The sequence below is a fragment of the Entelurus aequoreus genome, linkage group LG11 (genome assembly GCF_033978785.1).
Source record: "Entelurus aequoreus isolate RoL-2023_Sb linkage group LG11, RoL_Eaeq_v1.1, whole genome shotgun sequence".
Lineage (NCBI taxonomy): Eukaryota > Metazoa > Chordata > Actinopteri > Syngnathiformes > Syngnathidae > Entelurus > Entelurus aequoreus.
The window spans coordinates 13,974,002-13,989,001 of NC_084741.1; the positions used below are offsets into that span (position 1 = coordinate 13,974,002).

General features: G+C 32.9%; 1 protein-coding gene across 6 annotated transcripts in view; it reads right to left on the reverse strand.

Moving 5' to 3' along the window:
* znf628 (zinc finger protein 628) overlaps positions 1 to 15,000 on the reverse strand; it is a 52,020-nt gene that overhangs the window by 12,094 nt on the left and 24,926 nt on the right. For all 6 annotated transcript variants that reach the window (XM_062062572.1, XM_062062577.1, XM_062062576.1 and 3 more), the window contains 3 exons: positions 13,612 to 14,523; positions 7,633 to 7,803; positions 1 to 61 (listed from right to left, as the gene is read on the reverse strand). The exon at positions 1 to 61 is cut by the window's left edge and continues 267 nt beyond it. In XM_062062572.1, the coding sequence (XP_061918556.1) occupies positions 1 to 61; positions 7,633 to 7,803; positions 13,612 to 14,523 (1,144 nt within the window). The remainder of the gene's footprint in view (positions 62 to 7,632; positions 7,804 to 13,611; positions 14,524 to 15,000) is intronic.

The window sequence follows — 15,000 nt, forward strand, 5'->3', positions numbered from 1 at the left end:
AGGAGCGGTCGCAGGCCGAGCAGCTGAACTGGGAGCGGGACTGAGACGAGAGGGAGTGCATCTGCAGGAGACCGGGAACACCGTGAGTCTAGAACAGGGGTGTCCAAAGTGTGGCCCGAGGGCCAATTGTGGCACGCAGCTCATTTTTTTTAACGGCACATTCTAAAAATACTATTAAAAAACATAAGAAGTGGAACAAAAGAGTTGCAATGTTGACTATAACAACACAAAGCTGCCATGCAGGCTGTTTTTTTTTCTTTAAAACTGTCTTTGCTCAAAAAATAATAATGAATCAAAATCAATGTTGTTAGGAATTATTGACATATTCAAGGCTAGGCAGTGTTTCCCACACATTCATTTATTTGTGGCGGCCCGCCACGAAAGAATTACGTCCGCCACAAATTAAAAAAATAAAAATAAAAACAAATAAAAAAAATTTTTTTGTTTTTTTTTTGTTGTCCTGTCCAGCTTCTCAGCCAAATCATATAGTTGATGTAGATGCCCATATAGGCTGTTCACATTTACATTACAAAAGAGAAGTGTAGGATACTTCTCTTGTTGCCTTATTTGTATTTGACCACTACTGTTTTCTGTTTATTTGTTACTGACTGTGGCAGGACACCTCTGCCTCTGTTTCACTTTATGTTGCTGGTAAATAATATGGTTGTAGTAGTAGGCTAAAGTCAAATTATTTAGTATGCACTAATTAAAGGGGCAGAGCTTTAAGAGACATTTTAGCTTTTATATTTTATAAGATACATTTTTTGTAAGAACCACAATTAATAAATATATTTCAGTGAATAACTTATTGTTCAAATCTGTATATAAATATGTACATAAAGTGTTGTAATTATATTGTAAAATGGCTGGATGGATGGACGTTTAAAACAAAACTGTTATTATTAATTAGTAAGTATACATTTTTTGAGCCTTTTTAGAGAAAATCATATCATTGTAGTAAATTATGCAAATTACTCGATGACGTCATGGTGACCACGCCCATAGCCACGCCCCCACCGCCACAGGTATCTTGGCAGTTTATGGGAAACACTGATGTTGTTAGGAATTATTGACATATTCAAGGCTAGGTGTACTTCACATCAAATATTCCATTTCGAAATATTTTTTGGCGGAAAATATTGCATATTTTGTATAGTTTGCCATATAAAAAATATGTTTTCTTTGACAAAAAAGGCAAAAAACACAAAAAAATAATAATAAATTATAATCGACAGATGTATCTGATGAAAGTTTAAAAAAAAAAAAAAAAAAAAACTTTTATGAGTGGGACCCTTTTGGATCCCCAAAAATGTTAATGTGATTTTTTTTTTTTTTAACTGTCATTGCTAAAAAAATAACAATAAATCTAAATCAATGTTGTTATGAATTGTTGACATATTTAAGGCAACAATTACTTCACGTAAAATATTCAACTTTGAGATATTTTTGTGGGAAAATATTGCATATTTTGTGTGTTTGCCATATAAAAAATATGTTTTCTTTGGCAAAAAGGGCAAAAAACAAACAAACAAAAAACATTTATAATCGACAGATATATCTGAAAAAAATCATAAAAATAAAAATCATAATTTAACACAAAGCTGCCACGCAGGCTGTTTTTTTTTCTTTAAAACTGTCTTTGCTCCAAAAAAAAATAATGAATCAAAATCCATGTTGTTAGGAATTATTGACATATTCAAGGCTAGGTGTACTTCACATCAAATATTCCTTTTGAAATATTTTTTTGCGGAAAATATTGCATATTTTGTATCTTTGCCATATAAAAAATATGTTTTCTTTGACAAAAAAGGCAAACAACACAAAAAATAATAATGAATTATAATCGACAGATGTATCTGATGAATATATTTAAGTGTTGAAAGTTAAAAAAAAACAAAAAAAAAAACACTTTTATGAGTGGGACCCTTTTGAATCCCCAAAAATGTTAATGTGATTTTTTTTTTTTTTTAACTGTCATTGCTAAAAAAATAACAATAAATCTAAATCAATGTTGTTATGAATTGTTGACATATTTAAGGCAACAATTACTTCACGTAAAATATTCAACTTTGAGATATTTTTGTGGGAAAATATTGCATATTTTGTGTGTTTGCCATATAAAAAATATGTTTTCTTTGGCAAAAAGGGCAAAAAACAAAAAACATTTATAATCGACAGATATATCTGAAAAAAAATCATAAAAATAAAAATCATAATTTAACACAAAGCTGCCATGCAGGCTGTTTTTTTTTCTTTAAAACTGTCTTTGCTCAAAAAATAATAATGAATCAAAATCAATGTTGTTATGAATTATTGACATATTCAAGGCTAGGTGTACTTCACATCAAATATTCCACTTTGAAATATTTTTTGGGGAAAATATTGCATATTTTATATGTTTGCCATATAAAAAATATGTTTTTTTTGACAAAAAGGGCAAAAAACACAAAAAAATAATATATTATAAGTGTTGAAAGTAAAAAAAAAAATCATAATCTATTACTTATTTTAACACTTTTATGAGTGGGACCCTTTTGGATCCCCAAAGATGTTCGTGGGATTTATTGTTTTAAACTGTCATTGCTAAAAAAAGAAAAAAAAAGAATAAAAATCAATGTTATAATTTATTGACATATTTAAGGCTACCATTACTTTACATAAAATATAACACTTTGAAATATTTTTGTGGGAAAATATTGCATATTTTGTATGTTTGCCATATAAAAAAATATGTTTTCTTTGACAAAAAAGGCAAAAAACAAACAAACAAACAAAAAAATAATCAACAGATATATCTGATGAATATATTTAAGTGTTGAAAGTATTTTTTTAAACTGTCATTGCTAACAAAATAATAATGAATCAAAATCAATGTTATAATTTATTGACATATTTAAGGCTACCATTACTTGACATAAAATATTCCACTTTGAAATATTTTTTGGGAAACATATTGCATATTTTGTGTGTTTTTCATATAAAAAATATGTTTTCTTTGACAAAAAGGGCAACAAAAAAAATAAAAATAAAAATAAAATAAATAATGGACAGATATATCTGATGAATGTATTTAAGTGTTGAAAGTTAAAAAAAAAATCATAATCTATGACTTATTTTAACACTTTTATGAGTGGGACCCTTTTGGAACCCCAAAGATGTTTGTGGGATTTATTGTTTTAAACTGTCATTGCTCAAAAAATTATAAGGAATTAAAATCAATCTTATAATTATTGACATATTTAAGGGTACCATTACTTTACATAAAATATTCCACTTTGAAATATTTTTTGGGGAAAATATTGCATATTTTGTATGTTTGCCATATAAAAAATAAGTTTTCTTTGACAAAAAGGGCAAAAAACAAACAAACAAAAAAATAAAATAATCGACAGATATATCTAAAGAATATATTTAAGTGTTGAAAGTAAAAAAAAATCATAATCTATGACTTATTAACACTTTTATGAGTGGGACCCTTTTGGATCCCCAAAGATGTTAATGTGATTTATTTTTTAACTGTCATTGCTCAAAAAATAACAATGAATCAAAATCAATGTTGCTATGAATTATTGACATATTTAAGGCAACAATTACTTCACCTAAAATATTCAACTTTGAGATATTTTTGTGGGAAAATATTGCATATTTTGTGTGTTTGCCATATAAAAAATATGTTTTCTTTGGCAAAAAGGGCAAAAAACAAACAAACAAAAAACATTTATAATCGACAGATATATCTGAAAAAAATCATAAAAATAAAAATCATAATTTAACACAAAGCTGCCATGCAGGCTGTTTTTTTTTCTCTTTAAAACTGTCTTTGCTCAAAAAAAAATAATGAATCAAAATCCATGTTGTTAGGAATTATTGACATATTCAAGGCTAGGTGTACTTCACATCAAATATTCCTTTTGAAATATTTTTTTGCGGAAAATATTGCATATTTTGTATGTTTGCCATATAAAAAATATGTTTTCTTTGACAAAAAAGGCAACAACCACAAAAAATAATAATAAATTATAATCGACAGATGTATCTGATGAATATATTTAAGTGTTGAAAGTTTAAAAAAAAAAAAAAAAAACACTTTTATGAGTGGGACCCTTTTGGATCCCCAAATATGTAAATGTGATTTTTTTTTTTTAACTGTCATTGCTCAAGAAATAACAATAAATCTAAATCAATGTTGTTATGAATTGTTGACATATTTAAGGCAACAATTACTTCACATCAAATATTCCCCTTTGAAATATTTTTTGCGGAAAATATTGCGTATTTTATATGTTTGGCATATAAAAAATATGTTTTCTTTGACAAAAAAGGCAAAAAACACACAAAAAATAATAAATGATAATCGACAGATATATCTGATGAATATATTTAAGAGTGATGAAAGTTTAAAAAAATCATAATCTATGACTTATTTTAACACTTACACTTTTGGATCCCCAAAGATGTTTGTGGAATTTATTTTTTTAAACTGTCATTGCTCAAAAAATAATAATAAATCAAAATCAATGTTGTTACGGATTATTGACATATTTAAGGCTACAATTACTTCACATAAAATATTACACTTTGAGATATTTTTGTGGGAAAATGTTGCATATTTTGGGTGTTTGCCATAAAAAAAATATGTTGTCTTTGACAAAAATGGCCAAAAAAAATAATAAAAAAAAATAACAATAATCGACAGATATATCTGATGAATATATTTAAGTGTTTAAAGTTTTTAAAAAAATCATAATCTATGACTTATTTGAACACTTTTATGAGTAGTCCCTTTTGGAAAATGTTGCATATTTTGTGTTTGCCGTATAAAAAAAAAAAAGTTTTCTTTGACAAAAAGCGCAAAAAACTAACAAAAAAAATAAAAAAAAAATAATACACAGATATATCTGATGAATATATTTAAGTGTTGAAAGTTAAAAAAAAAATCAATATATGACTTATTTGAACACTTTTATAAAATATTTCACTTTAAAATATTTTTTGGGGAAAATGTTGCATATTTTGTGTTTGCCGTATAAAAAAAAAAAGTTTTCTTTGTCAAAAACGGCATAAAACAAACAAACAAACAAACAAACAAACAAACAAACAAACAAACTTATAATCAACAGATATAAAACAATAAGACAATAATGTATACCTTATTTTTACCATTTTTTTTAGCTTTAGTGTTTTTTTCCCCAAACCGTCGTCGTTCAAAAATAATAATAAACTAAATATAATGATGTTATGAAATATTAACCTATTTATCCAAATTAAATATTTCACTTAGAATTATTAACCTATTAATCCCAATTTTTTTAAAAACTTTATATCGACATAGATCTGAAGTTTATCTAGAAATGTAAGCCTTGAAAGCAAATAATAAGACAATAATGTATACCTTATTTTTACCAGTTTTTTGAGAGGCACCCTTTTGGATCCCCAAGAATGTTAGTGTTTTTTTCAAAGCGTCATTGTTATAAAAAATAATAATACATTAAAATCAATAATGTTAAGAATTATTAACCTATTAATCCACATCAAATATTCCACTTTGACATTTTTTGGGAGGGGAAATATTGCATATTTTGTGTTTTTGCCACAAAAAACTGGGTTTTCTTTGACAAAAAGGGCATAAATCATAAAAAAATATATATTATTTTAACTTTATATCGACATAGATCTGAAGTTTATCTAGAAATTTTAGCCTTGAAAGCAAAAAAAATAAAACAATAATGTATACCTTTTTTTTTTTTTTTACCAGTTTTTTGAGAGGCACCCTTTTGGATCCCCAAAAATGTTAGTGTTTCTTTCAAACCGTCATTGTTAAAAAAAATAAAAATAAATTAAAATCAATAATGTTATGAATTATTAAGCTATATATCCACCTCAAATATTCCACTTTGAAATTTTTTTTGGGGAAAAATATCGCAAAGTTTGTTTTTTTGCCACAAAAAACAGACAAAAAGGGCATACATCATAAAAAATATATATATCATTTTAACTTTATATCGACATAGATCTGAAGTTTATCTAGAGATTTAGCCTTGAAAGCAAAAAAATAAAACAATAATGTATACCTTTTTTTTTTTTTTTTACCAGTTTTTTGAGAGGGACCCTTTTGGATCCCCAAAAATCTTAGTGTTTTTTTCAAACCGTCATTGTTAAAAAAAAAAAAAAAAATGTAAATCAATAATGTTAAGAATTATTAACCTATTTATCCACATCAAATATTCCACTTTGACATTTTTTTGGGGAAAAATATTGCATAATTTGTGTTTTTGCCACAAAAAACAGGGTTTTCTTTGACAAAAAGGGCATAAATCATTAAAAAAAATATTATTTTAACTTTATATCGACATAGATCTGAAGTTTATCTAGAAATGTAAGCCTTGAAAGCAAAAAAATAAAACAATAATGTATACCTTTTTTTTTTACCAGTTTTTTGAGAGGGACCATTTTGGATCCCCAAAAATCTTAGTGTTTTTTTCAAACCGTCATTGTTAAAAAAAAAAAAAAAAAATGTAAATCAATAATGTTAAGAATTATTAACCTATTTATCCACATCAAATATTCCACTTTGACATTTTTTTGGGGAAAAATATTGCATAATTTGTGTTTTTGCCACAAAAAACAGGGTTTTCTTTGACAAAAAGGGCATGAATCATAAAAAAATATATATTATTTTAACTTTATATCGACATAGATCTGAAGTTTATCTAGAAATTTTAGCCTTGAAAGCAAAAAAAATAAAACAATAATGTATACCTTTTTTTTTTACCAGTTTTTTGAGAGGGACCCTTTTGGATCCCCAAAAATGTTAGTGTTTTTTTCAAACTGTCATTGTTAAAAAAAATTAAAATCAATAATGTTATGAATTATTAACCTATTTATCCACATCAAATATTCCACTTTGATATTTTTTGGGGGGGGGAAATATTGCATATTTTGTGTTTTTGCCACAAAAAACAGGGTTTTCTTTGACAAAAAGGGCATAAATCATTAAAAAAAAAATTTTTTTTAAATTTTATATCGACATATATCTGAAGTTTATCTAGAAATGCAAGCCTTGAAAGCAAATAATAAGACAATAATGTATACCTTATTTTTATCAGTTTTTTGAGAGGCACCCTTTTGGATCCCCAAGAAGGTTAGTGTTTTTTTCAAAGCGTCATTGTTATAAAAAAAAAAAAAAATTAAAATCAATAATGTTGAGGATTATTAACCTATTAATCCAGATCAAATATTCCACTTTGACATTTTTTTGGGGGGGAAATATTGCATATTTTGTGTTTTTGCCACAAAAAAATGGGGTTTCTTTGACCAAAAGGGCATAAATCATTAAAAAAATATATGATTTCAACTTTATATCGACATAGATCTGAAGTTTATCTAGAGATTTAAGCATTGAATGAAAGAAAATATTAATATATGACTATTTTATTTTAATTTTTAAGACTCTGACCCTTTTGGGTCCCTGGGACTAAACTTGAGAGGAGCCCTAAAGGTAAAAAAAAAAATGTATATATTGTCTTGGTTTTAAAAAAAGAAAAATATCCAAATGGCCTCCGCTTGCTGTGTTTGTGTGTGCGGCCCACGGTATTTGTAGAACAACACGATATTGCGGCGGAATGTTCTCACCAGAGACACGTGTCTATTGAGACCTCCGCTGGTCTTGAAGGACTTGTTGCAGTGTCCACACAGCAGCCCCGCCCACGTGCTGGCAGCTTCTGGCTGCACGCCCTCACAGCTCTCGGGCGCCTTGCCGAAGCTCTGCAGGAGCTCAAACTGGGCCTGGCTGGTACGCACACTCTGAGGACACACCCAGGGAACTTTTTAAGAGATGGTTGCAGCCTAAAATGCATGAACATTTTCAGAAAGTGGTGGCAAAATTGCAAATTTCTCGACTTATTTCTTTCCAAAAACATTGAATGAATTATGATTTTATGGATTTGTTACCAAATTTTAAGTGTTCCTAAAAAACCCCACAGGATTTTAACAAAAATTGGAAAAAAAAATACTGTATTGATGTTTTACTCGTTTTATACCACACAGACTTGACTGTAAAAGTACATACATTGTCAAAAATACTCTACTGTTTTAATTAATTATTCCTAAAATAGTAATAATTAGCGATCATTGCAGAATATTTGTGTACTGTTGAGAGCGACCTGTATTCATTTTTGTTGGTAAAATGAGGGACGGCGAGAGATTGTCATCACACTTCAACATCTCTAACATGTAAACACTGCCTCAGCGTTGCAAATGAAAATACGTCCTTAATAGTAAAAATAATAATAATAACACATTTAATTTATAAGCGCCTTTCGGGAAACTCAAAGCCCCTTTACCATATACAGATACAAATAATTAAAAAAACAACATGTACGGATAAAATAATTAAAAGAAAATGATAAAATAAAAGGATAAAATCAACATGTAACAAAGAGAGGACGGTGTAAAGGAACAGGAAGTAGGTCTAGACAGGGCCCCTGGATTATTTGGGTCCCTGAATATGCATTTTATTTGGGGCCCAAACCCCTTATGTCATTTTTTAATTATGTGAACCTTTTTTCTTCTTTTTTTTTTATCAATTAAATTTAATTTGAGGTACTTTACTGCATTCATAGGAAATATATTATTCAATAATTTATATGTTTCTAGCACAAACTAACAAATTTAACATAATTAAAAACTTCCTGAGACGGCTTTTTTTTTGCGAGACCGAGACCAACTTGGGGAAATTGGCTACTATAGTCTTATCAGTGGCGGAGAAGGAAGGGGCTAGGGAAAGGTTTGCAGTATAATTTCATTTTAAGAGCTTTTTAATTCATTAATTGATATTTTGACTGAATACCGCATGTAGGGCCGGGCGCTAAAACGATATAAGTATATATCGCCATAGACATGTAATCGATATCGATGAAAAATGCGTTCCACGCTAAGAGCCAATCGGGTACTTTTTATCGGGTCTGTAAATGACGCAAGGCGCTCGTTCCCACCAAGACCTTATCGGCGCTCACCCTTTAGAGCACCGCTGTTACTTCCAGGTTTCTCTATGTTTACATTTTCACACTTTGCACTATTTTCTTACACTTTATGAAGCATTTCTTACACATTTCTTATTTTTGCGCCTTCCTTTTAAGAGTTTATTGTTAGATTTTAATATTTTGTTGACATTGTTTGTGTTCTCCGTGCTTGCGCTGACATTGCCCTTCTGCCTTAATAGCTGAAGACGGTTACATTTTTAATACAAAATGTTTGGATTTATAGTTTTCTCCCGGTCCTCAGTAGTGGGGGGGGGGAGGATGTATATTGTAGCGTCCCGGAAGAGTTAGTGCTGCAAGGGGTTCTGGGTATTTGTTCTGTTGTGTTACGGTGCGGATGTTCTCCCGAAATGTGTTTGTCATTCTTGTTTGGTGTGGGTTCACAGTGTGGCGCATATTTGTAACAGTGTAAAGTTGTTTATACGGCTACCCTCAGTGTGACCTGTATGGCTGTTGACCAAGTATGCCTTGCATTCACTTGTGTTTGTAAAAAGCCGTAGATCAGGGGTCACCAACCTTTTTGAAACCAAGAGCTACTTCTTGGGTACTGATTAATGCGAAGGGCTACCAGTTTGATACACACTTAAATAAATTGCCAGAAATAGCCAATTTGCTCAATTTACCTTTAACTCTATGTTATTATTAATAATTAATGATATTTACACTTAACTGAACGGTTTAAAAGAGGAGAAAACACGAAAAAAATGACAATTAAATTTAGACTCTTTAAAATTCAAAATTCAACCGAAAAAAGGAAGAGAAAAACTAGCTAATTCGAATCTTTTTGAAAAAAATTTAAAAAAGAATTTATGGAACATCATTCGTAATTTTTCCTGATTAAGATTAATTTTAGAATTTTGATGACATGTTTTAAATAGGTTAAAATCCAATCTGCACTTTGTTAGAATATATAACAAATTGGACCAAGCTATATTTCTAACAAAGACAAATCATTATTTTCTTCTAGATTTTCCAGAACAAAAATTTTAAAAGAAATTCAAAAGACTTTGAAATAAGATTTAAATTTGATTCTACAGATTTTCTAGATTTGCCAGAATATTTTTTTTAAATTTTAATCATAATAAGTTTGAAGAAATATTTCACAAATATTCTTCGTCGAAAAAACAGAAGCTAAAATGAAGAATTAAATTAACATTTATTTATTATTCTTTACAATAAAACAAATACATTTACCGGTACTTGAACATTGATTTAAATTGTCAGGAAAGAAGAGGAAAAAAATTGTCTTTCTGAAAGTTATAAGAAGCAAAGTAAAAAAATAAATGAATTTATTTAAACAAGTGAAGACCAAGTCTTTAAAATATTTTCTTGGATTTTCAAATTCTATTTGAGTTTTGTCTCTCTTAGAATTAAAAATGTCGGGCAAAGCGAGACCAGCTTGCTAGTAAATAAATACAATTTAAAAAATAGAGGCAGCTCACTGGTAAGTGCTGCTATTTCAGCTATTTTTAGAGCAGGCCAGCGGGCTACTCATCTGGTCCTTACGGGCTACCTGGTGCCCGCGGGCACCGCGTTGGTGACCCCTGCCGTAGATATTATGTGACTGGGCCGGCACGCAAAGGCGGTGCCTTTAAGGTTTATTGGCGCTCTGTACTTCTCCCTACGTTTGCGTACACAGCGGCGTTATAAAAAGTCATACATTTTACTTTTTGAAACCGATACCGATAATTTCCGATATTACATTTTAAAGCATTTATCGGCAGCCCGATATTATCGGACATCTCTAATCGAGATATGTATGGTGTATCGTGACATGGCCTAAAAATATGGAGGTATTAATAAAAGGCTGTATCGCCCAGCCCTAGTCCCAATATTTGGTGCCGTGACCCGGATTGATGCATTTAGGGTAAAATTGCAAGTAATGCACACTGCAAAAACTGAAATCTAAGTCAAATTAAATATCTCAAATAAGGGTGATATTTGCTTATTTTCTGTCTGATAAGATAATTCTTCTCACTAGGGAGATTTTATGTTAGAGTGTTTTACTTGTTTTGGTCCTAAATGATCTCAGTAAGATATTACAGCTTGTTGTGGAGATTTGATGACCTATATTGAGTAACACATGCTTGAAACTAGAATATCAACTGTTGCAAAGCTGTGTCATCAACACTCACAAGTAGAAAACTACTTTTTTAAATTAATAATTTCTAATTTCAAGCATGTCAAAAAGAAATCATGACTTTGACACAATTGTGTCTCATAATTAAAACGGATGTCAGCCAAATGGACGTTGCTGTTTTATTTTCAATGAAACAATATAAAATATGTACTCATATAGTAGTACAGTTGGCACAGTACAGTAAACTGACAGTTAATACTTAAACATTTAACATTTCTGGCAATTTTGAACAGAAATAGTTCATGCACATTCAGATCAATTCTTCAAAATTACAATTAAAATAAATTTGGCCGGGGGCCGGGCTGTATATATGCGCACTAATTGACTGAAAGAGCACGCACTTGGCGCGATGATGTCATGTTATCCATGGAAAAATGCATTTTTAGACAATATGATTTGCCTGAGCGGCTAGGAGACCCCGAGAGTAACAAGCGCTTGCCTTGTTGCCTTTCCATTAAGAACAATAAATTAGTTTTTAGTATAAGTTTGCTGGTTTCAAGAAATGCAATCGCATATCATGATGTCAAGATAATAGCACTAGCATTTACTTCATTTAAGAATATTTTTCAACATATTGAGTAAAAAGGTCTCATATTTTTTTTCTACCAAGAAAAGTGCACTTGTTATTAGTGAGAATATACTTATTTTAAGGTATTTTGGGGTTCATTGAGGTTAGCTAATTTTACTTGTTTTGGAAAGTCTTGACAAGCCAAATTTTCTTATTCTATTGGCAGATCATTTTGCTTAGTTCAAGTAAAATACCCCTCATTTTTGTACAAACCCCGTTTCCATATGAGTTGGGAAATTGTGTTAGATGTAAATATAAACGGAATACAATGATTTGCAAATCCTTTTCAACCCATATTCAGTTGAATATGCTACAAAGACAACATATTTGATGTTCAAACTGATAAACATTTTTTTTTTTTTGCAAATAATCATTAACTTTAGAATTTGATGCCAGCAACACGTGACAAAGAAGTTGGGAAAGGTGGCAATAAATACTGATAAAGTTGAGGAATGCTCATCAAACACTTATTTGGAACATCCCACAGGTGAACAGGCAAATTGGGAACAGGTGGGTGCCATGATTGGGTATAAAAGTACATTCCATGAAATGCTCAGTCATTCACAAATAAGGATGGGGCGAGGGTCACCACTTTGTCAACAAATGCCTGAGCAAATTGTTGAACAGTTTAAGAAAACCTTTCTCAACCAGCTATTGCAAGGAATTTAGGGATTTCACCATCTACGCTCCGTAATATCATCAAAGGGTTCAGAGAATCTGGAGAAATCACTGCACGTAAGCAGCTAAGCCCGTGACTTTCCATCCCTCAGGCTGTACTGCATCAACAAGCGGCATCAGTGTGTAAAGGATATCACCACATGGGCTCAGGAACACTTCAGAAACCCACTGTCAGTAACTACAGTTGGTCGCTACATCTGTAAGTGCAAGTTAAAACTCTCCTATACAAGGCGAAAACCGTTTATCAACAACACCCAGAAACGCCGTCGGCTTCGCTGGGCCTGAGCTCATCTAAGATGGACTGATGCAAAGTGGAAAAGTGTTCTGTGGTCTGACGAGTCCACATTTCAAATTGTTTTTGGAAACTGTGGACGTCGTGTCCTCCGGACCAAAGAGGAAAAGAACCATCCGGATTGTTCTAGGCGCAAAGTGTAAAAGCCAGCATGTGTGCTGGTATGGGGGTGTATTAGTGCCCAAGACATGGGTAACTTACACATCTGTGAAGGCACCATTAATGCTGAAAGGTACATACAGGTTTTGGAGCAACATATGTTGCCATCCGAGCAACGTTACCATGGACGCCCCTGCTTATTTCAGCAAGACAATGCCAAGCCACGTGTTACATCAACGTGGCTTCATAGTAAAAGAGCGCAGGTACTAGACTGGCCTGCCTGTAGTCCAGACCTGTCTCCCATTGAAAATGTGTGGCGCATTATGAAGCCTAAAATAGCACAAGGGAGACCCCCGGACTGTTGAACAACTTAAGCTGTACATCAAGCAAGAATGGGAAAGAATTCCACCTGAGAAGCTTCAAAAATGTGTCTCCTCAGTTCCCAAACGTTTACTGAGTGTTGTTAAAAGGAAAGGCCATGTAACACAGTGGTGAACATGCCCTTTCCCAACTACTTTGGCACGTGTTGCAGCCACGAAATTCTAAGTCAATTATTATTTGCAAACAAAAAATAAAGTTTATGAGTTTGAACATCAAATATGTTGTCTTTGTAGTGCATTCAACTGAATATGGCTTGAAAAGGATTTGCAAATCATTGTATTGCGTTTCTATTTACATCTAACACAATTTCCCAACTCATATGGAAACTGACTTTTTGCAGTGCGAGTCTGCCTCCAAACATTTGTAGACGTTCCCTTAAGCGAGGAAGCGAAGCCTTTTTTTGATCATGACTTACTGAGTTGTTTGCGTCCGCGAGTCCGAGGAGCACTTCCGGCGTGTGTCCGCTTTCCGCCGCCGTGGTCGTCTCCACCACCTCCTCAAAGTCGGCCAGCAGGTGGCCGGCCCCCACCAGGCCGTCCCCGACCTCCGGCCCGCCCGCCGTGTCCCCGACGGGGCCGTGCTCCTCGGGGGCCATGTGGACGGACTGGTGCTCCTCCAGGTGGGTCTGCGTGGGGAAGGTGTGGCTGCAGCTGCCGCAGCTGTACAGCAGCAGGCTGGCGCCGGTGTCCATGCTCAGGCGCACCTCCGTGCCGATCGCCCGGGACGCGCGCTCGCTCGCCGCTGATGGGGCGAGGGCGAGCAGGCTGGTGTTGTGGGTGGGCGAGGTGGTGGATAGGAAGACTTCTTCCATGCCCACCCCGACTCCGTCAGCCCCCTCCTGGCTGACGTATCCCACCATGGCGGTCAACATGGACGTCGCCTCCTCCTCCGAGCCCACCACCACCTCCACTATTTCGCTCGGCTTCAACGCGACCTCGCCGGCCTTTCTCTCCTTCCCCGCGGCGTTGAGGGAGTGGGAGTTCTTGTGCAGCGCCAGGTTGGAGGAATGCGTGAAGCTGCGGCCGCACTCGTCGCAGACGTACGGCCGCTCGCCCGTGTGGATCCTCATGTGCTGCCGCAGGTTGGTGGACTGCGTGAAGGACTTGTTGCACTCGGAGCAGGTGTACGGCTTCAGGCCCAGGTGGACGTTCTTGTGGCGCCGGAGACTGCTGGAGTTTTTGAAGGCCTTGGGGCAGGTGTCGCACGGGTACGGGCACTCCCCCGTGTGCTGGCGCAGGTGGTACTGGTAGTGGGAGCTCCACTTGAAGGTCAGGGGGCAGTACGGACACAGGAATGTCCGCACCCCAGTGTGCACGCTCTGATGAACCTGAAAAAAGTGGGTGTGCATATTAATAAATCTGTTATCATAATGCGCAGTAATTCTTCATCTCAGAGTTTCCTCCATCATTATATATTAGGGGGTGTCTCACCCCTTTAATTTCATTTTCTGTGTACAAGTAATTCAGTAATGTACCTCAAGTTCACGATTATATAGCATATAATCGTGAACTTGTATATATAATATATTAAAATATATATATATATATATATATATATATATATATATATATATATATATATATATATATATATATATATACATACATACATATATATATATATATATATATATATACATATATATATATATATATGTATATATATATATATATATATATATATATATATATATATATATATATATATATATATATACATGGCAAGGCAACTTTATTTATATAGCACGTTTACAACTATTTTTAAATTGGACCAAAGTGCTTTACATGTTAAAAAGCATAGAGCG